The sequence below is a fragment of the Cupressus sempervirens genome, chromosome 5, assembly GCF_028749045.1.
Source record: "Cupressus sempervirens isolate cs-2001-9-10 chromosome 5, ASM2874904v1, whole genome shotgun sequence".
In the NCBI taxonomy this organism is placed as follows: Eukaryota; Viridiplantae; Streptophyta; class Pinopsida; order Cupressales; family Cupressaceae; genus Cupressus; species Cupressus sempervirens.
Genome location: NC_143122.1, coordinates 1,044,775,866 through 1,044,802,744, shown reverse-complemented (window position 1 = coordinate 1,044,802,744; position 26,879 = coordinate 1,044,775,866). Strand labels below are relative to the sequence as shown.

Genomic DNA, 26,879 nt, shown 5'->3' with positions numbered 1-26,879 from the left:
AACGGGGTGATTGTCGTTGGTGTTTTTGTATTCTATAGCCGATGAGTAAATAGTTTGTAGCGGACATAATATTTGTGGCCGACGGACTCCTTTGGGAAGGTTCGGCGGATAGTATTTATATCCTGTCTGGGATCATTGTAAATAATCAATCATCTTATGAAGCATAATGTAATCTGTTGGCATATGCGAAGAATCTAAGAGTTCTGCTGTTCATTATTTGTGTGCATTTCTTAGTTAACCTGTGTGGTAAACATTTGGCGCTATTGCCCTATGAGCTTGGAAGGTGGGAGGAATGAAGATTAATGCCAAATTAGCTTGACAACGATCGAAATAAGGCTAAGGGAAAAGATGGAATCCGTACTGCGCAAGAGAATTTAATCCTTGCACAGCAAGTCGAACGCCGACGGAGATTTCAGAAGATTGCTGACGGAAACCAAAGCACGGAAAGATTGTTGGAGCAAACTCAGTAGCGGGTGGAATTGGTGGAAGAAGCACAGGAGAAGTTTTTGAATTTGTGTTCGCTGAGGGAAGAGAATCCAGACGGAAGAGCATCGACTCGCACGGCTCGAAGTGCCGACGGAGCAAGAGCATGTAGTGAACTCTTCATCTGCGATATACTTCCGCAAGGGACAACTTCAGAACACCCTTCTTCACCAAGGTTCGCAACTGTTGAGTCTGACGAGGTGGGAGAACAGTCCGCCGATGTGGAAGTGCAGTCCGCCGGTGTGGGAGACCAAACCGCCGATGTGGGAGTGCAGACTGCCGGTGTGGGAGTGCAGTCCGCCGGTGTGGGAGACCAGTCCACCGGTGTGGGAGTGTATACCGCTGGTGTGGGAGTGAACAGCGCTAGTGTTGCAGGACTGAGCAACGCCTTGTTATAGAAACCAATCGTGATGGCGGGACCAAAAGAGAAACTGCCGAAGTTTAATGGCAATGGTACAACCGATCCCATTCGACATTGCAAAACATGTGAAACGATCTGGAAGGCAAATGGGATAACTGATGAAGATGACTGGATGAGGCAATTTTCAGCCACCCTATGAGGCGTGGCAATTGACTAGTTTACTAGTACGGATCCACAGAAGCTAGATAGTTGGAATAACATCAAAAAGGAGTTTTTGGCCGAATTTCAACTGTTGCGTGACAATAATGAAATTGTCGCAGAGATCTTCAATACCAAGCAAGGAAAGAACAAAACTGGCTGCGTCTACGCTAGGAAATTAAAAGATTTGATAAACAAAATGGAAAATAAGCCGACGGACGGACTTCAAAAACGGTGGTTCGTGAAAGGCCTACGCCCAAACCTATGGAAGAAAATGAAAATTGTGCCGCCGTCGTCATACATGGAAGCCTATAACAAAGCATTCAATCTCAAAAGTGAGCACAAGACAAAGAAGAAGAAGAAGAAGACTAGTTCCTCTAATTCTGATGACGATGAGCCTTCCGGTGAAGATAGCAGTGACGATGAAGGCAGTAGCAAGAAGGTCCGCGCCCTACAGAAGGACATGCTCCACATGATGGAGTTTAAAAACATGCAAAAGGAGCCAAAAGGCAGTGAGTTGTGGTGTACGGAGTGAGAGACCGACAGTCATACTAAAGAAAAAGAACCAATTTTGTGACATTTGTCAGATCATGGACCATTCAACAAAAGAGTGCCCCTTTAACATGAAGAGAAGGGATCTCCACAGGTGCTTCTTACACAGGAGGCTTCCCCATCGGGTAGTAGCGGAAACACGAATACCGTTGGTGCTACATCCGGAGGATATAGGAATAATTGGTGTCAACAAAACAACAACAACAACAATAACAATAATAATACGAGCAGAAGCCGGATCTAGTATGATGCAAATGGACGGCCGATTTTTCAGTGCCGCGCATGTAACTTGTGGGGGCATTTTGCGCAGGAGTGTCCAACGGCAAATACACCTCAACTTTTGTGCCGATGGTGCGGACTCGGCGATCACGACGACTCAAAGTGTCCAAAATTCGGAGTGAACTTGATCACTATCGGGACGAATGAGGAAGAAGTTTTGGCAATTATGCGGAAACAAGCAAAAGAATACCCAGACCTCGCCGAAGAAAAGAGGAAATTTGCGGAAGCACGGGCAGAGGTTGAAAAAGTATCCCAAGCGGCAACACCTCAAGGCACCACAGGCACTTCAACAAGGAATTCCGCAGAACAGAACATAGTACGAAAAATTTTGCAAATGGAGGTACCAGGAAAGATAAATGATTTGCTTCTCACCATGCCTCAACTTCGATCTGCTCTCTCAAATATTACACCAGTTCCCAAGTCACTGGGAGAACCAAGTCAAGGGAAGGAAAAGGAGATTGCTGTAGGCAGAGAAGATCAAATGTTGTTGGCACTAACCTCCGAACGGCACCCCGCAATCATCGAGATGGGGATCCTCAGACATGTTCTCACGGACACAATAGTTGACGGAGGGTCCGGCATAAATTTATTGCCAGAAGAAACCTGGAGGAAGCTTGGACAACCGACATTGTGGCCTCCGAGATTTCAGTTGCTGACAGCAGATCAACATGGCATTAAACCGTTGGGTATTCTCATGGCACAACCGGTAACAATTGGCACTCAACCGTTCTTGATGGATTTTGTGGTGATTCCATTGAAGAGAAAAGGCTACGATGCCATCTTGGACCACGGATGGCTTATCGAAGCAAGAGCCCGACACGACAAGAAGAAGAACACCTTATCACTGGAAAGTAAAGGCCGCCGATTTGTCATTGATCTGCATACCCAAATGGTAGGGGAAGAGGCCCTGTCATCAAATTCTAAGGAAGACAAGGATGAAGGCAGACAACGGATGGAACCAGATCAGGAGGGAGTCCTACGATTGGATGGGGGATCAAAGGATGACGACTTGGATTCGGTCAACGGTCTCTACCACTGGCAAATGGAGGACTATGAATTATTTCACAGCTGCAATGCTTTGTCAATTGAGGAAGGCCCGAGAGCGAACGAATATCCGTAAGAATTTACTGAAGTAAAGGAGGGGGAGGCACCGTTGGATGTTACAACAGCACATGCATTCAGTAAGGGGGAGACAATCAAGTATAATGAAGCTACGCTGCAAACAATGAATTTGGGGGACGAGGCAGAGATGAGGAACATACTAGTCGGAGATAACTGGGATCTAGTACTCAAAGCCGCGGCATTCAAGATATTTTTGGAATACAAGGATGTGTTTGCATGGACATAAAAGGACCTCAAGGGAATACCGTCGGATTTATGTGTGCACCGCATCCCGCTAATGGAAGGAGCTGTCCCTATACGGAAGTGACCCTATAGGATGAACAAGAACTATGCGGCATGGGTTACGGAGGAAATCAACCGGATGCTAGAAGCTGGCATTATCTTCAAGGTGCAGACCAACGAATGGGTGTCGCCGATAGTCATCTCACTGAAAAAGGATACTACTCAAATCCGGATATGTGTTGATTTCAGATGCCTGAATGTAGTCACGATCAAGGATCCTTTTCTGATTCCATTCACTGACAGCATTCTAGAGGAGGTCGCGGGACATGAAATTTACTCCTTTATGGACGGGTTCTCCGGATACAATCAGAGCTCTATAGCGGAGGAGGATAAGTTGAAGACAACGTTTGTCGTCGAAGATGGGGTCTACGCGTACAATTGGATGCCATTTGGGTTGTTTAACGCGCCGGCCACATTCCAGCGGATTATACTGCATATCTTCGACAGGATGTCCGTGGGAAACTTCAAAGCCTTCCTAGACAATTGGTCAATATTTAGCACGGAGGACGAACACTTGGCAGCACTTGGTGAATGGATGGAGAGATGTCGCAAAGCGCGGCTAGCGTTGAATCCCAAGAAGTGCAGATTCAAGGTTCCGCACGGAAGACTACTAGGACACATTGTCTGTAAGGAAGGGTTAAAGATGGACCCTGACAAGGTGAGTCATTCTTGAAATGCAGCCATCTACTAATGTGACGGAGGTAAAGTCTTTTCTCGGGCATATAGGTTATTACAGGAGATTTATTAAAAAATTTGCCAAGGTGTCCCAACCGTTAGATAGGTTAACCTGCAAGGAAGAATCATTTAGATGGGATAAAGAGCAGAATGAGGCATTTGAAGGGCTAGAGGTACGATTGGCTACGGCACCCATCTTGGCATATCCGGACTAGAATAAAGAGTTTCATGTTCATGTGGATGCCTCCAACTATGCGATCGGCGCGACCCTGGCACAGATAGGTAACCATGGCCTGGATCACCCGATATATTTTGCTAGCCGGTTGTTATCAAAGGCCGAGCAGAACTATAGCACAACTGAAAGAGAAGCGTTGGGAATGGTCTATGCTGTGCAAAAATTCCGTCATTATATGTTGTTCTATGCTGATCACCAGGCCCTATTATACATGATTAATAAACTTGTCATCCAAGGGAGGATCAGCAAATGGCTACTCCTGTTGCAGGAATTTACTTTCAAAATCATTGTCCAGCCAGGAAAGAAACATGTCAGCGCCAACCACCTGTCGCGGATCAAAACAGGGGAACCAGCGGAGGGTGTGAATGACGACTTTCCTGACGCGTAGCTGTTTCAGATTAGGGCATTGCCGGAATGGTACAAGAGTATTGGCAAGTACCTGTCAACAAGACAATTTCCCACTAGGATGCCACCAAGTGAAAGGCGCAAGTTGATAATCAGGAGCCGTACCTTTCAATTGATCAACGGATTGCTCTACAAAATGGGGCCGGATCATATTCTTCGACGATGTGTGTTGGAAGAGGAGATACCGCGAGCGTTAAAAGAAGCACATGAGGGCCCCGCGGGCAGACACATGTGACCCAACACCACTGCGCGGAAGATATTACTTGCAGGTCTCTGGTGGCCGACAGTGTACAACGACGCGTGGGAATGAGTCGTCAAATGTGACACTTGCCAACGGGCAGAGAAGCCGCTGAAGAGAGATTTCATGCCACTTAACCCCTCCCACGCGCAGGAACTTTTTGAGTGATGGGGATTAGATTTCATTGGACCCCTGAGGGTGAGCAAGACTCGATGGTGCCGGTACATCATCGTTGCAACGAAGTACCTGACCAAGTGGGCGGAGGCACGGGCGTTACCAGATAACTCGGCCGTCAGCACTACAAAGTTTATTTATGAACAAATCATTACCAGGCATGGAATTCCGTTGCAATTAACAAGTGATAAGGGAGGTCATTTTGTTAATCATGTCATTCAACTGCTCACCACCCAGTTCAAGATTTATCATTCACTGTCGAGTCCGTACTATCCAAGAGCAAATGGACAGGCGGAGGCTACTAATAAAATCTTAGTATCCATCATCTACAAATCCTGCGCGGTGGAAGTTGCTCACTGGGAGGAAAACTTACCTGCTGTCCTGTGGGCTTACCACACGTCGTACAAGGTGACGACAGGGCACACACCATTCCAGTTAATGTTTGGACAGGAAGCGGTAGTACCAGCGGAATTCATGATCCCGAGCCTGTGGATAGCATTGGAGAACAAGCTGGATGACGTGGAAAGTTTACGGGAGCGGCTAAATATTTGAATGAATAGAAGCGATTTCTGGCGCAGTGGGCGACAGAAGTCACATAGAACAGATGCAAGGTCTGGCATGATAAGCATCTAAAACATAGCAGATTCCAACCGAGACAGTTAGTATTGAAATACGACAGTCACAATGAAATAAAACCAAGGAAGTTCAAGGTGCGATGGGTCGGACCATACCAGATCTAAGAAATTGGCGACAATGGAGCAATCAAACTATCGACCTTGAACGGACAAGACGTGACTCAGGCGGTTAATGGACCCAAATTGAAATTGTACCGTGCTCGGAAGATATTGTCGTCGCTGTCGCCAATGCCCAATACTGACATGAGTTCTTTGTCATCATCGTTGGTAAACAATCGCGAGGCTTCAGCGCCAATTTGAGGTGATTTGTATTTTGAAAATATATATATATATATATATATTTTTTTTTATTTTTTTTTTAGAAAAAAAAAACAAAATAAAAATTTTAAAAATAAAAATAAAAAAGTCCCTCGGGCAAGCAAAAAGGAAATCCCGCGGAGTCTGTCCGTGGACACTGGTCCGCGGGCAGGCTGTCCACAGAAGTTGTTTTTCCACGGGGCTATTAAAACACAAAATCGCGGCAGTTTTTTATTTTATTTTTCCATTATATCTGCCATGGATGGAACAGAATTCGCTGCCAGCCAACTTCGCGGGGAAGACATTTGAATAGCACAAGCGAAAGACTCTGACTAGCCTTCTGGTGTTACAGCACGGGACAGCTTTCTTCTTCCTCGTCTAATCTCTGTCTTGGAGGTATTGGAGGAAATCTTATAAACGTTGACGGTTCTGACGGGAAATATACACACCAATCGAATCGATCTTCGTTCTGAGAGATCTTGCTACACATATGCAATCATAGCCAGCTTCACAGTGATGAAAGAATCTTTCCATTCGCAGCAGACGGCCTTCTACGATTCCTTTCTTTTCATGTTGAGCCATTTTTAGTTGTCTTGAGAAAAGTTAGAATATTTGAGGACTGAAACGCCATCGGAAGCTTAAAGGGTTGGGTTAGCTAAGAGTTCATGAACTCTTCACTATGCTGCATTCTCACTGGATACATTCAGTTCATTTCTTGGCGGATTTCACTCGGCCATGCCTATCAGAAGTAATAGCTGGAGAAACGTGATTGCAAGTCTTGATATTGCATGTCAAAATGGTATCGTTGATTGCCAAGTGTTGAAATGGATTACTGCGGGTTGCAAGGAGGAAATTCGAAGGAAAAGATTGTTTGATTGTTTTCGCTGCTGGAAGAATTGCTTGAGTTTCTCATTTGCGGAGGTCGGATTCAAGATTCCTCTTGTGGTTATCTGCTGCCTTACCTATCCGTGGGAAAGGTGTGTTCGTTACAGCATCGAGGTGAGATTTTTTGTAATAGATGGAGGAAACATATATAAGGAGAAATAAGCCATTTTTGCATGGAATCAGCAGGCAAACGGAAGCCGTGGAAGAGTCAGCTGGCAGCAAATATGGAAAAGAATTCAAGGGTTTTGGCATCGGGGATTCGAGTTGCAGGTCCCTTGAGTTCCAGTAGCAAGAAGCGGAAGGTCAAGGAGGAACTCACTCATCTCACCGTTCAGTTCGAGGGACTTAATGGCAGTGAATGCCGGAGATGGTGGCAGGAGACTCCGGAGGCAGATCAAATTAAGCAGATTCTGATGCGGGCACAGGTACATTGGGCCATCCAGCTTCCCATCTTTTCCATCCGGTCGTTCGAATCAGTGTTGTGCACCATGATAAGGACATATAGTCGGCAGAACAGAATGAGTACATTCATGTACAAGAAGCATCAGATGACGGTGTCTTTTAAAACCTAGGGATTTCACTAGGGTTTTCGGCATCCCTAGTCTCGATGGTAAAAAAGTGGAAATCATGAACCACAAACTCTCACGAGAACGGAAGGAGCATTAGATAGATCTAGTATGCCAGGATCTTACACCCATGGAGAGGGTCGCAGTGGTTCAAGGGTCAAAGTGTAGAGGGCTTCGCAGGGACTTTATTCAAGAGGGTCACTGGCGATGCATCATAGACGTCATCAAGAGCAGGTTGATAGATGCCACTCGAGCTTCAGATATAGCGTTTTCCCAGGTGGTATTCATGAATGGCATCATGCAGGGTATGGTGTATGATTGGGCCTCAGTGCTTGCCAACAGGATGGAGGAATTCATGACACTTCAACACCGAACATTTTTTATGCTGCACCATGCCATTGGGCTGTTCCTAGAGGCTGCAGCTAGCCAGATACTACTGGATGATTTTGAGGCTCCTCCGAGGGGCAAGTTGGCGGACGGGAAGCCTCCCATATTCTATTGGCGCCATTTGGATACAGGTGGAACAACAGCGGGCCAAAAGAGAGTACTCCGAGGACTGGACACTTCCAGAGATACAGATAGCGGGCAGGAGGACACTCCGGAAGATGACGGGGCTGAGTCCGTGGAAGAGGAGGAGAGCACTTCGGCGGAAGTTGGTGGTGAGGCAGCGGGTAGTGGGTCCACATGCTTTATCCCTCCTCAGCTGTTAACTTCAGCACACTTGACTACTTGCACGTCAGTCATTCCCCCGTTTGGCCAACGCCATGCCCCGGTCGTGATGACCCCTCCGACGATGGCAGAAGTTGTCCCACGGGCAGTGACGGAGATGGTCCCACAGACAGTGATAGATGTTGTCCCATGGACAGTCGCCCAGATATTGCCAACGGTTGTAGCGGAGATGATTCCAGTTGTACCACCGGAGCAAGTTTCACAAGCAGATGTCGTTACAATCGCAGTCTCACAGAGAGCACAATTGCCACCACCGGAGCCTCAGCCTCAAGTTCGTTTGGATGTCATTGATTGTGATGCAGTTGTCACGGTTTCGTCATCCTTACTAGCAGATATCGAGCCAGCCGAGTTAGCCCAGCCAGTACCACAGCCAGTACAGCAGGAGAGCATGGAGCCCACGCAATCAAAGCAACCGGAGGTGATGGATAGAGTTAGTGTGTTTTTGAGGCAGCAATTCCGACTCACTCTTGCCAAGCGGGTTTTGTCCATCCAGTCTCCAAGGCGTTCAGGAACATCACCGGCAGTACCAGAGCCTCAGCCTCAGGAGGAGGGAATGCCACATGTCGTGGTTGCGCCAACAGCAGAGGAGGCGGCATCGGATGTGGGCATGGCTCCTGCTGATGAGGAGGAGAATAGTGATGCGGAATGGTCATTGGAGGACTTCGCCAAGGAGGACTACGGGTCGGATGAGGACAGGTGCAAGGACTACCTCAGGACTATGAAGTCTGCGTTGAAGAAGGGACACAATGTGGCAATTCAAGCTCTAACTCGGTAGAGAGAGTGGCATTTGATCCGAGCATATATTCGTGGGGTCTGTCCTCAACGATTTCAGACTTGTTTTGTGGATAGAGGTTGGCCGGCGGTTGAGACACCAGAGATGTTGGCAGATTGGGCCACTGAGCCAGAGTTGGGACCAAGTGACACTCTGTCGATGAAGTTGGCACATGAGATTGTGGGATTGTACAAGGAGATTTTCTATGCTCGGCAGCACGCAGAGGCAAACAGGGCAGCAGACAGTATTGCATCTCAGAGATCTCTGGAGGTTGAGAGGGAGGCAAGAGAAAAGTTAGCCGCGGACTTGGCCGACCAGCAAGCAGCATGGGCAGCAGAGCGGGCAGCACTATTGAGGGATATGGCAGCGGTTGTATGGGATAAGGATGCGGCTGAGCACGAGTTGCAGTTAGCCAGGAGGCAGGCTATGGATGCCGCACTTCTTCTGAAGGAGGTCGTCGAGGTTAATTCACAGATTCAAACAGATCTGCACATCAGGACAGAGCAGGTGTATGAGTTATGTCACCAGCAGCACTCTTCTGGGACGCCTCCTCCTTCTCTCTAGTATTTCTTTTGTTGTCTATATGTTGTCTCCTAATTTTGTTAGTCGTCAGGAGACGACTTTTCTTTTGGGGGGAATGGTGTTAGCTAACTGAATTGTCATCAGCGTTTCTGTAGCCGACGGAATGATTGTCGTCGGTGTTTCTGCAGCCAACGGGGTGATTATCGTTGGTGTTTTTGTATTCTGTAGCCGACAGGTAAATAGTTTGTAGCGGACATAATATTTGTGGCCGACGGACTCCTTCGGGAAGGTTCGGCGAATAGTATTTATATACCGTCTGGGATCATTGTAAATAATCAATCATCTTATGAAGCATAATGTAATCTGTTGGCATATGCGAAGAATCTAAGAGTTCTGTTGTTCATTATCTGTGTGCATTTCTTAGTTAACCTGTGCGGTAAACAAAGCTGTCGCTAATCACAAAAATAAGCTAAGCCATTAAGAAGTCTCTGTAATCTGTCCAGAGAGGAAGCAAGGAGAACCACATCGTCCACAAAACGGAGGATGGAGATCAGAACCTAGTGAAGATAGCAGCCGTCCTCAAGGAGCCAAGACTTCAGGAGGAAGTCCTCAAGCTCATCAATATATAACCCGAACAAAGTAGGGGAGAGAGGGCATCCATGCTTAACCCCAATGGTACTATGAATCGGATCCGAGAATCCCTCAAAAGTCCTGAATTTACCAACCACGGTCTCATAAAGTCTCATAATAGTGGTACACAACATATCAAATATACTAGCCTCTCTAAATCTCAAATAGAGCCACCCTAGGAACAGAATCGAAAGCTTTGCAAAAGTCAACAAAGCAATAGTAGACCTTCTCTGATCTCTCTGGCTTCCTCAATAATAGCACGTAGGGTGAAGATGTGATCCATAGTCTAATAATCAGCCCGAAAACCAGCTTGTCCTCTAGCTCTACAACCTATCCTGTCAAGCTCCTCAGAGAGCATAGCATTAAGGGCTATCGAATAAAGTTTTGCAAACGTGTGCCCAATCATGATGGTTCTATAGTTCCCCGGATCAGAGACAGGGCCAATCTTATGAATAGGATAAATCAAATGTCTAGACCAGGAGGTCAAAAACCTAGAATGGATCACTTGGTTGAAAAGAATAGAGAGACAGGGACCTAGAACCAAAGTACCGAACTTGAAAAACTCAACTTGGAAACCCTCCTCATCAGCAGCTCTACTACACTTCATGGATTTGATGGCCTAATAAATGCGGGAAGGGGTGAAAGGTGGGCGAAAGGAGGCAGAGAGGGATGAATAGAAGGCTGCCCAGGAATGTCATCAAGAGCCATAGTGTGCAATATAACAGTGCGGAAGTCGAGGGTGGAGGGTGGAGGAGAGCTATGGGGGAAAAGAGTGCGCCAGAAGAGCTGGGGGTTGAAAATTAGAGTGAAGCAAAGGAATTTGCACTTAGAGGCGGTGAAGGAACGCTTCTTACTCTGAAGAAAGCGGAGATAAGATGAGCGGATGTTGGCAAAGTCAATAGAGCGAGCCTCAAAAGTGGACCGCACAAAACGATGGAAAGATTTGCAATCCAAATCAAACCACTGGTTCATGGGGCAAGTCTTACAACGTTTTCTACGAAGGAGCAAGGGAGGACGATGAGGAATAGAAAGGATGGCAGACTCATGGATAGCCGATGCAAGCAAGTCAAACATGGAGGAGGCCTCGCATGAGTCTAAGAAGCACGAAGGGTTAAGGAGTCTCAAAAGATGAGTGGAATAGAGCTCACAATCATCGTCAAGAAAATGGAAGCAAATGGGCGAGTAAGCAATGGCAAATGAAAGATGAGGTGACTGGATGGGATCGAAGGAAGAAGAGGGATGAGGCAAATATGGATACTGAGGAGTGCATGGTCTGCTAGAGGAAGGCGCAAGATGGTGAAGCTACAAATGTAGGAAATGAGGGAGGCATAGGCAAGAACATAATCAATGACACTAGCACCCCCACAATGAGGCCAACAAGTAAAGGACTCTGATCGAGGAAAGTAGGAAAGGCCATTCAAGATCACAAAGCCGAAAGACTCAGAAAGCTACAATAGATGTCTGCCATACACTGATAACGGCCCAAGAGCATCCTCAAAATATTGTTGAAGCCCTAAAGAAGTTAGATCAATCTCCATGGAGCAAGTAGAATCTGAACTGCGATCATAAAGTGGAGTCTGGAGTACTCTGGTTCACGCATTGAAGTCCCCGAGAATAATAATGTCCCTAAAGCAACAAACTAAGAAACAGTCTCGCAAAAGTTGATAAACGGGTCTCCGTCATCGGTGCCATGAAATAGTCTCGCAAAAGTCGATAAAAGAGAAATAGAAATATAAGTTATAAGTTTAAGTGGACAATTGGAAAATTAGAAGCTATATTTTCATTGCACGTTGTAGAGCCAAATCTTAGGAGTGCAAGAGTTGATATCGACCAAATGAATAGCGTAAGTCCCTTTGTGATAACCAACATACCATTTCATAAAACTGAGTGAAGTCCACGATAAAAAGGAACCTTGAAGTCATTTCATGATCTTACTTAGCAAGCTTAGCATGACAGATGACCTTATGTCAAGAGAGGATTGAATGTTTGGTGTTTCTCCTTGAAACATTGAGTATTTGATTATGCATGTTGTAGTGGAACAAAACTCACATCAACAGGTCCCTCAGGTTTTTCTAGATCCATTAAGCCCAACAAGTGCTCTTTTCAGCAATAGTCCGCCTCCTCCAAGATCTCCTAGCAATGACTACCTCCTCTAGGACTTCTCAAAGGTGGCCCAAGGCTCCTATTTCCTTGTCTTACCTCTCTATTATTAGGTTCTTCACTAGTGCTTTGACCACTTAAGGGTGGTGTGGTCACTCTATTGGGCCCCACCCTACTCTTGCTTTCTTGCTTTGTTTTGTTTGTTTGTGTTTGGCAGTTTGTTTCTTGTCGCTTTTGTCTTGTTTCCTAGGGCTGGGTTGGTTCCCTGGTTTGTTCTTGGCAATCCCTTTGACCTATTTTGTGGTCATTCATTAGACACTAATAAATTATCTTATTTTACTTTTCTTATATATATATATATATATATATATATATAGACACACACACACACATGTATATGTATGTGTGTGTGTGTATCTTCAATTGCATCATCTAAACTTTCAAAAAATAATTCATATTGATAATTGCTATTTGAAGGAAAGAAGTCTTTTGCAACTGATTTCGCAAGTTAGTTGTCCCAATTTCTTTAGTTAATATAAAAGGGGACATACAGTCAGGCTAGAATGCTTGAAGGTTTGGACTATTGTTGCATTTACGTTGGGCATTAGATCCGTGGCCTTGCCCACATATGGGCCAGGCTAAAAACCTTGTAATCGTCCACAAAAAGGAATAAGTTATTATTAACATAATTAGTTCAGTAAATGGTCAAGTATGCTTCACCTGGTCAACTAATAATTGACCAATGATTTGTCTTGTAAATATTGCAATCATATTAATAATATGATTTCTCATTGTCACTTTACAAATCAATTTGGTATTAGAACCAGGCTAGGAGCCCCAAGCACCCATAATATGGCTCACAAAAGTTGTTGGAGAAATAAGTTGCATAGTTGCAAAGTGTCCTACACAAAATGGGACATCCTAGAGTTAAGCCCTAGCCAGTCCATAAACAGTAAACAAATTATACAATAGACTCGTGAAGAATTCTAGCTTGAAAATGGTTCTAAATAATTGATTTTTAAATGACAACTCTCAACACATTAAAATCTTATTTCTTGCAATATGACATATAAATACAAATTTAATAACAAAAGTTAACATCAAACAAGATAGGAATCATATAGAATATACTACATTACAAAATCAAATGTCGAATTTTGTATTTTGATTTACTTTCTAATTCACATGGGAAAAAGAACAATAAAAATTATTTAAAAAACAATGTTAAGCATTCTTTGGTACATACATGAGTATTGAACTTCAAATTCTCCTCTTCATCACATACTATAAGACGATCTTTCAACGAATGTGATTCCCTGTAAAAATAACACAAGAATAGTCAAGAATCTATTACTTGAGCATAAAAGTTCTTGTTCGCGAGTAGAAATCATTTTTTCAAAAGCTAACTTCTTGACTATTTCTAAACTACATATATAGCAGGATTATAGAGGTTGTCATTAAAAACAAAGAAATGGAAAGAAACCAACAATAAAGATTCAATTGGTTAAAACCAATTTGCTGTATATTTTGTCATATGCTTGCACTTTAGTCATCCAAGATGTATTTAAATTGATTATAAGTTGTTCAAATTAAAGAAATTGTTTAATTTTCAATAAAATTATAGTAGGTGCATAATAGGATTTTGGTTAAATGTGTTACTGAACCTAGTGGCAATTATGCTATGTTCTAGTTTCCAAGACAGGACCGACATGGGATGGCGGTACGGGTTTCCGGGATGGGATTTTTTTGGCAATTTTGGGGACGGCTATATATATGTATGTATGTATTTTAAACTATACACTGGATATTGCAAATATGCACGTCATTCATATGAAACTAAGCACAAAGCATGTCATTCAAACATTATAGAACCTTACCATACAACATTTGAATGCCATCTAGGAAATAATAACCAATTTCAATACTCAATTGTCAATATGCATATCAATATGCAAACAAAAATATTTAAATATAAGTTTAGCAGTGACCAATATCATAAAAATCTGAAAATCCAAATATGCCCCAAGGGTAGAGGGCTGCCATAAAGTATCAATGTATCATCATCATGTTGAAGTTCAACATAGAAAAATGAAACAGACTACTGCTCCTATTCTACCTCTACCACCATGGCATCAAAATTAGAGTCATCCTCACTATCATCCTCCACAGAGAGCATAGTCTCATCTAATGAATACCCAACCAATCCTGGTGTTGTGTCATTCTCATCTATCTAAGCCACATCTTCAAGCTCAACATCTCACCGCAAAGCTGGTGTCTGCCTATACTCTAGAATCAAATGATCCGCAAGTCAAAGAGCATGATGCACTGTCACTAGCTTCTCCACTCTTTTAGAGGTAAGTTTGTTCCTCTTGATAGAATGGATAAATGAATACGATGACCCATTCCTCTCTGCAACTGAGGAACTAACAACCTATGCAAGGAGGTGAGTCGCAAGTGTTTTTAACTCAAGTGTATCTCTCCCATGCTCGGTCTACCATCCAATAGGATCTCTCTAAGCCAAAACAACTTTATCCAACCTTTCTTGTGGCTTACCCAAGTTTGGGCTACGAAGGTTGGTGAAGTCAAGGAACTGTGCACGAAGAGTAGAGGCCTCTTCAGCTGAATACATCTTATCAATGGCTCTTCTAAAGCCATCCAATACCTCGGGATCATCACATGCGAGGCCCCTTCCACCGAACTGTGCATACCATTTCGGATTTAGAGCAAAGGCTACCATATGAAGCAGGGTATTCATCATGTTCCACCTCTGCGTCACAATAGACCTAATATGCTCCTCATAATACACCAATGTAGGATCTTTGCTACAACAATTCTCTTCATCTTTCCCAACATGTTGTCAATAGTCTCATATATCTCTCCCAAACTAGGAGCATCAATATCACCATATCTAATGACATTTACAATGAGTGCTATGACAAAGCAAATATACCAGCAACATGCAAACAAAAATTAAAATTAGAATCAGATATCTTAAATTTTTAAGACTGTTAGTATGAAAATCAGCAAGCAAAGGACTAACATTAAATTTAAAAACCATTAACTTACCTCATTATGGACAACCAACTCTCATCAAGGATCTTTTGCTTCATCATTTTTCCTTTGGCGGACTTAGAGTTGGACCATCATCCCCACTCTAGATTCACCACCATCAATTGAATGGCCTTGTATACTTCAATCATCCTCTCCATCAATATGAAATATGCGCACTACCTAAAGAAACAAATATAAATTAAAATAAAGTTCAACATTAATGATTAAAAACATCACATGTAAGTTTGTAACAATTATAAATAAAAATAAACTTAAAGAAACTAAAAGTAATCTATAACTAAAATTGACATACCTTGTCTTAGCTAGTTTGAGGAACTCCTTCGAGAAGGACCTGAATAAAGCAAGTGAAGTGTGGTGGTTCCATATAAACATTTGCACTTCTCTAGCTTCTAACACCGCCTGTTTCACCGATTCAATCTTCCCTATGTCTTTCAATTCATTGTTCAAGGCATAAACACAACAACGGGTCCAAAAGATGTGCCTATAAGCACCCTCTATCATCAAACCAACTGATTTGCACACGTGTGTACGATCTGTGATAACCTGTACTACACTAATCAGCCCAACCTCCTCTATGGCATCTCTCAAAATGGTGAACTAGAATTTTGCATCCTTCTTTTTTGAGCAATCTATGGCTTTCAAAAAATAAGAGCCAACAAGAGATGTGATAATGATATTGATGAGTGGTCGATGTCCAACACCGGTCCACCCATCCATCAAAATAGAGCAACCCATCTTAGCCCAAGTGCATTTCATATCCTCAAACAACAAAGCAACCCTTAAGTACTCTTCATCTAGGATGGTGGTTCGTAGCTTATGCTCACCAAAGGGTACAAATGATGGATTCATATTCAATATATCTTTCACCATTTGTTTAAAATAAGTGGAATGGGTTGCATAATATTGTTTACCGTACTGAAGTAAATGAATGAATCAATCCATACAAATAATAGACAAGATAGTAGAACACCTTGTATTATTCGCATATGCCAAAGACGTTACATACAGATCATTTACAATAACCCAAAAGGGTGTATAAATACTTTCCGAAGAACCTTCCCGAAGGGGTCCGTCGGCTACATGACAATCACCGAAGGGCCCATCGGCTACATAAAAAGAACCTTCCCGAAGGGCCCCATCGACTGATACACAATTTTACCAATAACATCATCCCCCCCAAAAAGAAAAGTCGTCTTCGGACGACAATACAACAAAACTCAAATAACAAATAACCCAAGTACATCAATATGTTAATACTAAACAGCAAGATGGGTCCCTGGCGTAGCAGTCCATGCTCTCAACTCATTCAGTTCCACCTGTAGCTTGTAGACTTGTTCTTTTTGAACCTTCAACTCAGCCTCCGCTTCCATCTGAAGCTCCAGAGCTGACTATATCATCTCTCCAACTTCTTCCAGCTCTTTCTCCTTCTCAATTGCCGCCTGCTTCTTCTCTACTGCCAACTGTTCCTTCTCTGCTACCAACTGCTCCTTTGCTACCGACTCTGTCGGACTAACAAGGCTTCCCTCTTGGATTCCCAGGCTGCCCTCTCTGAAGCTAACCTAGCAGCTAACTCCTCTCGAGTTATCCCAGCTGCTACTTGATCCGCCTGACTCCTCCGAAGAGTGTAGTACGCCTCCCTATGTAACTTCACTATCTCATGAATTAGAGCCTCCACGTGGCTCTCCATACCAAAATCTATCATGGTCCAGTCCTAACACATCTCATCAGTCTCCACATCTGGCCATCCCCACTCCTCAAAACAGACCATGAAGGCAGCTGGGCAACCTAATCGCATAAACGAGATGACTCCCTCCAGCCCCTTCACGACTAAGTCCAATGCCTGAGTCTCCACCAAATCCAATACCTGACGAGCCTGAGATGTTAGAGCTGCGAATTCAGCAAGAAATGCCTCTCTCATTCCTGTCCCCCATGCTAGTGGGTGTTCCTGCTGCACACCCATAGTCATCTCCATGGCGTCCACCATAAGCTCAACGGTACTGTGCGACGGTCCAATGTCCTGAACTGGCTCTGCTACCTGCGCCTGCTGAGTGTCTACTCTGGAATATCATCTCGCGTAGGAGTCTGCACATAGGCCATCCGGGGAGCCGGAGTATGGTGGAACCGCGTACTCAAAAAAGTAGTCACCCTCTGAGCTCTACTCTCCCTATCCCGCTCCGGTGATGCTAAAAGTGCGGCATCCACCGTAACCATTGCATCAGATCCTACGACATCCAAGTGCACACTAGGCGTACTCTGACTCTCTGCTATCTTCGGTACGGGAAGGTCAGGTACCTCCATGGCAGTCTCCTCTGCACCTTCTGGTACGCTCTCTATTGTAGGTGCCTCAACTGTTGCTAAAAGCTGTGCTTCGGCAACTCTTCCTGATGGTTGTGCTACGGCAACTCCTACTACTAGCTGTGCTTCGGCAACTCCTCCTGCTGGCTGTGCCACCGATGCTACTACAAGAAATGCATGGGCAGGAGCTAGCATACGTTCTCAGCTGATGGGTGCTACAATTCGTGCAAACTCAACTCTTGGTCAAACTGGAGGGGGCCTCACCCGTGTTGCCACGGTGCTGCTACTATAACTACCTGTTGGGGTGCTGCAGTTATCACTACCAGCTGCCGTGTCTGTCCAAACCCTAGTATGTGAGCCATATGCAAACCCGTTGGGACCAGACAGGGAGTGACGAATAGTGTAGTGCGGGGAAATAGCAAGGGGGTGGCTATGACAATCTGAACCTCCTCATCATCTTCTTCCCCTTCTTTCCCCGCACTGTTCTCAAAAGATGTTTCCTGTTGCCCGCTATCCGTATCACCTCCTATATCCATCTGAGGTCTCTTGAGTCTCGTAGGACCCTTCTGTACAACGACTAAGTCTAAGTGTCTCCATTGCATGATAGGGGGTTCTCTGGGAGCCAATTGCTCAAGTTTCACCTTCAACACGTCCTTTGGAATCATCCGCACTGTAGCATCGAGGAACAGTCTTAAGACATAATGTGGCATATAAAATGTCTTATGCTAGAGGGTCATAAATTCGTGCATATGCTCAGCCAGCACAGACACCCAATCATAAAACTTCTCGTTCATTATTCCATTCATCAAAGATACCTACGGGAAGGAGATATCGGATGCCCTAGATGATCCCATAAGCCTGCTCTTGACTAAGTCCATCAGGCATCGCCATGGTCCCTCCCTGATGTCTGTCTTCTTTAAACCCCTTCCTTTTGATGTCTCAGCCAATGCTTCCTGCTCTACTTCAATCATGTCTCCGCATACCAACTTAATAAAAAACAATTTTACCTCGTTAGAAATTTTCTTAGGCTGAACCTTCTTGCCCTGCAGCCCTGGTATGCCAAACACTTGAGTGAAATCTGTTGCCTTAAATGAAACCACAAGGTCTCTGCCCAAATACTCAAATGTGCTCCTCCGAGAACCCCTACCATAAGTCTCGACCATGGCGCGCAAGAAACCTTCGTAGTCTCGAATGCAAAAAACAGGCATCTGAATCGCCCATTCCACCTGTGCCCTTCTGATGCTTGCTTTTATTACATGGTCATTCGGAGTTTCTTGACACCATTTTCTACAATCCATTCCACTCAATCCTTCAAATGTTATAGTTTGTGGTGTGATTTCTGTTGTTGCTGATACCAGAGGCTTACACTTCTGCTTGTTGTTGTTGGTGCCTTCATTCTGATTGGACATTTTCATGCCCTTCTCAGCTGCAAATTCTTCCAATTGCTTTTTCCATCTCCGTTTGCCTGCAGACTCCATATATTATTGGGTCAGTTATTCAGTTATTTCTCTGAAGACAGCAATTCATTTCCTCCTAGAAGTGTACGGATCCGTACTGTCGTCGGTAGAAACTGTGTTAGCCGACTGGATTGTCGTCAGTTTTTCTGTAGCCGACGGAGTGATTGTCGTCGATGTTTCTCTATTCTGTAGCCGACGGGTAAATAGTTTGTAGCGGACATAATGTTTGTGGCCGACGGACTCCTTCGAGAAGGTTCGGTAGATAGTATTTATATCCCATCTGGGATCATTGTAAATCATCATTAATCATTCATCTTATCTTATGAAGCATAATGTAATGTTCTGGCACATGTGAATAATCTAAGGAGTTCTGCTGTTCGCGTTCCATTGTCTGTATGAGTTCATTTATTTTACCCGTACAGTAAACATTTGGCACAGTTGCCGGGGACTGAACCGGGTCACCCGCGTGACAAGCGGGAATACTGGAAGGTGGGAGGAATGAAGATTAATGCCAAATCAGCTTAACAAGGATCGAAATAAGGTCAAGGGAAAAGATGGAATCCGTACTGCGCAAGAAAATTTAATTCTGGCACAACAAGCCAAACGCCAAAGGAGATTCCAGAAGATTGCCGACAGAAACCAGAGCACGGAAGAATTGTTGGAGGAAACTCGGCAACGAGTGGAATTGCTAGAAGCACAGGAGGAGTTTTTGAATTTGTGTTTGTTGAGGGAAGAGAATCTAGACGGAAGAGCATCAACTCGCACGGCTCGAAGTGCCGACGGAGCAAGAGCGTGGAGTGAACTCTTCGTCCGAGATATACTTCTGCAGGGGACAACTTCAGAACACCCTTCTTCACCAAGGTTCGCAGTTGATGGGTCTGACAGTGTGGGAAAACAGTCCGCCAGTGTGGGAGTGTAGTCTGTCGATGTGGGAGACCAGTCTGTCGGTGAGGGAGTGCAGACCGCCGATGTGGGAGTGCAGTCCACCGGTGTGGGAGAATAGTCCGCCAGTGTCGGAGTGCAGTCCGCCGGTGTGGGAGTGCAGACCGCCGGTGTGGGAGACCAGTCCGCCGGTGTGGGAGTGCAGAGCACCGGTGTGGGATTGAACAGTGCCAGTACTGCAGGACCGAGCAATGCCTGTTTACAGAAACCAATCGTGATGGCGGGACCGAAAGAGAAACTGCCGAAGTTCAGTGGCGATGGTATGGCCGATCCCATTCGACGTTGCAAAACATGTGAAACGATCTGGAAGGCAAATGGGATAACTGATGAAGACGACTAGATGAGGCAATCTCCAGCCACCCTACGAGGCGTAGCAATTGATTGGTTCACTGATACAGATCCACAAACGCTAAACAGTTAGGATAACATTAAAAAGGAGTTTCTGGCAGAATTTAAACTGTTGTGGGATGATAATGAAATTGTAGCAAAGATCTTCAATACTAAGCAGGGGAAGAACAAAACCGTCCGCGTTTACGCCAGGAAATTAAAAGACTTGATAAACAAAATGGAAAGTAAGCTGGCGGACAGACTTCAAAAAAGATGGTTCGTGGAAGGCCTACACTCGAAGTTGTGGAGGAAAATGAAAATTGTGCCACCGTCGTCATATACGAAAGCTTATAACAAAGCACTAGACTTTGAAAATGAGCTGAAGACAAAGAAGAAGACAAAGACTAGCTCATCTGATTCGAATGACGATGAGCCTGCCGGAGGTGATAGCAGCGACATGAAGGCAACGGTAAGAAGGTTCGTGCCCTATAGAAGGACATGATCCGCATGATGGAGTTTAAAAACATGCAGAAGGAGCCAAAAGGCAGTGAGCTGTGGTGCACAGAGTGTAAGACCGACGGTCATACTAAAGGATCATGTCCAAAGAACCAATTTTGTAACATTTGTCAGATCATGGGCCATTCAACAAAAGAGTGCCCCTTTAACATGAAGACAAGTGGATCTCCGTAGGTGCTTCTTACACAGGAGGCTTCCCCGTCGGGCAGTAGCGAAAATACGAATAGCGTAGGTGCCACATCTGGAGGGTACAGGAATAATAACAGAGGGTAAAAATAACAACAATGCGAACAATAACAATAATAATGGGAGCTAAAGTCGAACCCAGTATGATGCAAATGGACGGCCGATCGTTCAATGCCGAGCATGTAATTTGTGGGGTCATTTTGCGTGGGATTGTACAGCGGCAAACACACCGAAATTATTATGCAAATGGTGCGGACCCGGCGACCATGAAGATGCCAAGTGCCCAAAGTCTGGAGTAAACTTGATCACTGTCGGCACAGATGAAGAGGAGGTTCTGGCAATTACGCGGAGGCAAGCAAAACTGCCGGCAGAGGAAAAAAGAAAATTGGGGGAAGTGCAGGCAGAAATTGGAAAGGCATCGTCGGTAGGGACATCTCAGTTGAAGGACATCACCGGCACCTTGGCAAGGAACTTCGCAGAACAAAACATTGTACGGTAAATCTTACATACAGAGATACCGATCAAGATAAGTGACCTCCTTCTCACAATGCCCCAGTTACAGACGGCAATTCTGAATCATACACCATTTTCGAAAGCAACGGAGGACACAGGAAGGGACAGTAGGGAAGTGATGACAACAGACCCAATGCTGCCGGCACTCACATCCGAATGGCATCCAATGGTCGTCGAAATGGGGATTTTGGAAAATGTTCTGACAGACAATTGTCGACGGAGGGTCTGGCGTGAATGTGTTGCCGGAGGATACTTGGAAGAAGTTGGAAAAGCCGACGCTGTGGCCACCTACATTCCAGTTGCTCACGGCGGACCAGCACGGGATCAAACCGTTGGGAACCTTAAGGGCGCAACCGGTAACTATTGGAACACAACCATTTTTATTGGACTTCATGGTCATTCCATTGAAAAGAAAAGGATATGATGCTATTCTGGGACGGACTTGGTTGGTGCAAGCAAAAGTAAAACATGATTGGAAACGAAATACCCTATTAATGGAGCGCGGAGGCAAAAGATTCATAATTGACCTACACACACTAATGGTAGGTGAGGAGGTAGCATTGTCAGACTCAGAAGGTGAAGGTGACAGTGACGACGAAAGAAAGAGGAGAATGGAACCAAACGAAGGAGGAGTATTGACACTAGGAGGATCGAATGACGACCTAGACTCGGTGAATGGCCTTTACCACTGGCAAATAGAAGACTACGAACTCTTTCAGAGTTGTAATATGCTAAGGGTCGACGAAGGTAAGGAAAAAGAGGAAAATGAGTGTCTAAAGGAATACAAAGAAGCAGATGACGCAAAGGAGGTTATGGCTGAAGAAGGGAAGGGCATATAATACAAACCCAGAAAGAAAAAAAATTCAACCGTTCGGTACACGGTGAACGGACAACACAGGAAGAAAATAATGCATCGCACCATAAAATTAGGTGAAGGGTGCCGACAGCAAGGAAATAATCTAGATGCGCAATGACTACAACCATAGTGGGCGACAGAGGTGACACAGAACAGAGATAAGGCGTGGTATGACAAACTCAACAGGTTTCAGCCGGGGCAGTTGGTACTCAAGTACAACGGTCGGAATGAAATCAAACAGGAAATGTTTAAGGCAAGATGGGCTAGACCATATCAGATCTGGGAGGTTGGCAACAATTGAGTGATAAAGTTGGGGATGCTGGACGGGCAAGATGTACCTCACGCAATCAATGGATCCTACCGTGCCAGGAAGATGTCGTCGCTATCACCGTCGTAGAATGATCAGATGATTCCCTCGTCGTTGTCGTTGTAGAACGGCAACGCCTCGAGGCAAAATTAAGGTGCTGCAATTTTTTAATTGTTAAAATTAAAATAAAAAGGCAAAAAAAAAGTTAATGGAAAAAAAATAAATAAATAAGGGTTGGCGAACTGTGCCGCGAGCAAGCTTTCCGTGGAAGGTGCCCCACGGGCAACTGTCCGCGGGAGTTGCTCCGCGGGCCTGGGAGTGCGTGTTTGAGCTAGAGATTCAAAGTGTTGGGAGTGAGAAAGGTGTGTGGAGGACTGAAAAATTTTAGTTGGAGGTGTAGGAGGATTGGAGGAAAGAGGTGTGTAAAGCCTAGTAGCTGCATGAAAAGTGAAGGAGCTTTAAAAATAAAAAGAAAAAAGAAAAAAAACGACAATGGATTAGGGCAATTCGGAATGAGTAGCAGATGATGCCAAAGGGAAGGAGAAGCATTAGTGGTTACCAAAAAGAGTGTGGAATTGGCAGAAAATGACAGAAACAGTGTGTTCTATGTAGTTTTGTGAGTTTCGGAGTGCTAATTTGGTCTTGGCGGCGGCGACGGGGGCAACACCCCCTGGACCCCCAATCGTTGTGGATATCAGTCGTGAAGTGTGACCTATTGAGAAGACTTGAAGCTACTACAGGCATGGAGTGTCTGTGTACCAAAAGCACTGGGAGTAGGTGTTGGCCAAGAGGCTGTCTTGGTGGATGCTTAGAGAGCTCGAGAGAAGTGGGTCATCCAGAAGGCAGTACAGCGACACTTAACTCAGTGGACCCAGTGTTGGAAGCAGAGAGAGCTACACAGGTGGCTATCAAGGTCGGGTTAAGAAGGCAGTATTGTGTTAGCAGAGGCTACAGGCATAGGACAAAGGTGACAGTGATGTGTCAGAAGCAGATTTATCTTGTTGTAATTAGTTCGTTAATGTATTTTGTTTGCTAATTTGTCTCAGATATTTTGTTGTCGTCCGGAGACGACTTTTTCTTTTGGGGGGATGACGTCGTCGGTAGAAACTGTGTCAGCTGACTGGATTGTCGTCGGTGTTTCTGTAGCCGACGGAGTGATTGTCGTCGGTGTTTCTGTAGCCGAAGGGATGATTGTCGTCGGTGTTTCTGTAGCCGACGGAATGATTGTCGTCGGTGTTTCTGTAGCCAACGGAGTGATTGTCGTTAGTGTTTCTATAGCCGACGGAGTGATTGTCGTCGATGTTTCTGTAGCCGACAAGATGATTGTCGTCAATGTTTCTGTAGCCGACGGAGTGATTGTCATCGGTGTTTCTATAGCTGACGGAGTGATTGTCATCAGTGTTTCTATAGCTGACGGGATGATTGTCATCGGTGTTTCTATAGCCGACGAGGTGATTGTTGTCGGTGTTTTTGTATTCTGTAGCCGACAGGTAAATAGTTTGTAGCGGACATAATGTTTGTGGCTGACGAACTCCTTCGGGAAGGTTCGTCGGATAGTATTTATATCCCGTCTGGGATCATTGTAAATCATCATTAATCATTCATCTTATCTTATGAAGCATAATGTAATGTTCTGGCATATGCGAATAATCTAAGGGGTTCTATTGTTCACGTTCCATTGTCTATATGCGTTCATTTATTTTACCCGTATGGTAAACACGTACGGCACCAATAATCAAACCTAATCTTCCAATTGCATACAGAATCCATATGGCTCAAATCAATAGACTAAATCTCCAAAGTAGTACGGGGACAAATCAAAATCCGTATGGCTATACTATGCATTAATCCTTCATATAATTAAAACTTTACAATCCGTATGCCAAACTATGTGTGAAATCCGTACGCCAAATTGAGAGGAAAATCCATACGCCTGGTGCTTAGTTCTTCAAAATCCATTCGCAATGTCCTTCAGAATTCACACACAATGTCTAAATCTGTACCCCTCACAGAAAGTTGAATCTGGCAAACTAGAGCTTAAACCTACAAATGTATACTAAAACACACAGGCAACTTGAAATCCATACAATAGCTATTTTAACCTGTCAGAATCCGTACGGTGACAGAACTATCAACTGGAAGTTAATACCAAATCCGTTTCCCACAATCCATAAGCTTTATTGCCAAAATCCATATGCCACAATGAAAATCCGTACATCATAATGGAAATCCGTATGCCAAATGCTAAATGTGGAATCCATATGGTAAATGCTATTCATCAAGTCCGTACGCTGAAACAGACAATAGCCAAGATCCGTACACTGAATCCCGTACAGTACCATCGAAGGAAAAAGGCCGTACAGCCCAAGGTGAAATCCGTATGCTGCAACTGTCACAAAAAATCGTATGGTAGCTTGCACGTAACTTTGAAAGCCGTACGGTGACTTTTCAATCTGACTTTTTTTTTTTTTTAATTATTCTTTTTTCAATTTCTACTACTTCATATTCATCGATGGCAACGGCTTAGCGAGCGCGCAATAAATTTTTAACTTGCACCCGTTCATTGTTTTCGGAACTTCCTGTCCATCCAACGTCCATTATTTGGTTGCTCCATTGTCGCCTACTTCCCGGATCTCATATGGTCCGACCCATTTAACTTTGAACTTCCCTAATTTGATCTCATTCCGACCATCGTACTTCAACACCCATTGTCCGGGTTGAAACTTATTCAGTTTCAAGTGCTTATCGTGCCATGCCTTACACCTATTCTGTGTTACCTCAGTCACCCACTATGCCAATAAACGCTTCTCCTCTAGCTTGTTCAATTTATACAGCTGCTCCCTTAGGCTTTCCATGTCGCCTAACTTGTTTTCCAGTGCTATCCTCAGGCTCAGTATCATAAATTCCGCTGGAACTACGACCTCCTATCCGAACATCAATTGAAACGATGTGTGCCCTGTTGTCACCTTATACACCGTGCAGTAAGCCCAAAGGGCGAAGGGTAATTTTTCCTCCCAATCTTCACCTTCAACTGCGCAAGATTTGTAGATAATCGATACCAGGATTTTGTTGGTAGCCTCGGCCTGTCCGTTTGCTCTTGGGTAGTACGGGCTTGATAATGAATAATAAATCTTGAACTCAGTGGTAAGCAGTCGGATAACATGGTTTACGAAATGTCCACCTCTATCACTTGTTAACTGTAATGGAATCCCGTACCTGGTAATAATTTGCTCATAAATAAATTTTGCTGTGCTTACAGCCGAGTTATCTGGTAGTGCCCATGCCTACACCCATTTAGTCAAATACTCCATCGCTATGATAATGTATCAACATCTTTTGGTTTGGCTCACCTTCAAGGGTCCAATGAAGTCCAATCCCCATCGTTCAAAGAGTTCCTAGGCATGAGAGGGGTTGAGCAGCATAAAGTCTCTCTTTAGTAGCTTCCCAGCCCATTGGCAAGTGTCATACCCAACGACCCATTCCCGCGCATCATTGTACACTGTCGGCCACCACAATCCTACCAATAATATTTTCCGTGCTGTTGTGTCAAGTCCCATGTGTCCTCCCGCTGGACCCTCATGTGCTTCCTTTAACACACGTGGTATTTCTTCCTCTAACACACACCGTCGGAGGATGTGATTAGGCCCCATCCTGTAATCCGTTGATCAACTGGAAGGTACGGCTCCTGATAATCAGTTTGCACCTTTCATTCGGTGGCATTTCACTTGGGAACTGGCCTATCAAGAGGTATTCTCCAATGCTCATGTACCATTTCGGCAATATTGCAATCTGAAACAACTGCGCATCAAGAAATTCGTCATTCACTCCTTCTGCAAGTTCTCCTATTCTGAGGCGTGACAAATGATCTGCGCTTACATGTTTCTTCCCAAGCCATACAATGATCTTGAATGTAAACTCCTGCAACAGAAGTAACCAACGGCTGATTCTTCCCTGAATGACAGGTTTATTGACCATATAAGGCAAAGTCTAATTGTCAACATAAAACACGAAGGGTGTCACTAGCAAGTAATGATAGAATTTCTGTACAGCGTAGACAATCCCCAAGGCTTCCCGTTCAATCGTACTATAATTCTGTTCGGCCTTTGATAGCAATTGACTGGCAAAGTAGATCGGGTGATCCAACCCGTGGCTACCCGTCTGTGCCAAGGTTGCTCCAATTGCATAGTTGGACGCATCGACATGAACATGAAACTCTTTGTTCCAATCCGGATATGCTAAGATGGGTGTCATAGCCAATCGTATCTTGA

General features: G+C 44.5%; 1 protein-coding gene across 8 annotated transcripts in view; it reads right to left on the bottom strand.

Moving 5' to 3' along the window:
- The window catches only part of ABCC13 (multidrug resistance-associated protein 11), a 412,318-nt gene that overhangs the window by 285,610 nt on the left and 99,829 nt on the right, over positions 1–26,879 (bottom strand). For all 8 annotated transcript variants that reach the window (XR_016365178.1, XR_016365179.1, XR_016365177.1 and 5 more), the window contains exon 7: positions 13,387–13,456. Coding sequence is in view for 4 of the 8 variants with exons in the window: in XM_089833423.1 (XP_089689549.1) it covers positions 13,387–13,456 (70 nt within the window). In the remaining 4 variants the exon portion in view is untranslated. The remainder of the gene's footprint in view (positions 1–13,386; positions 13,457–26,879) is intronic.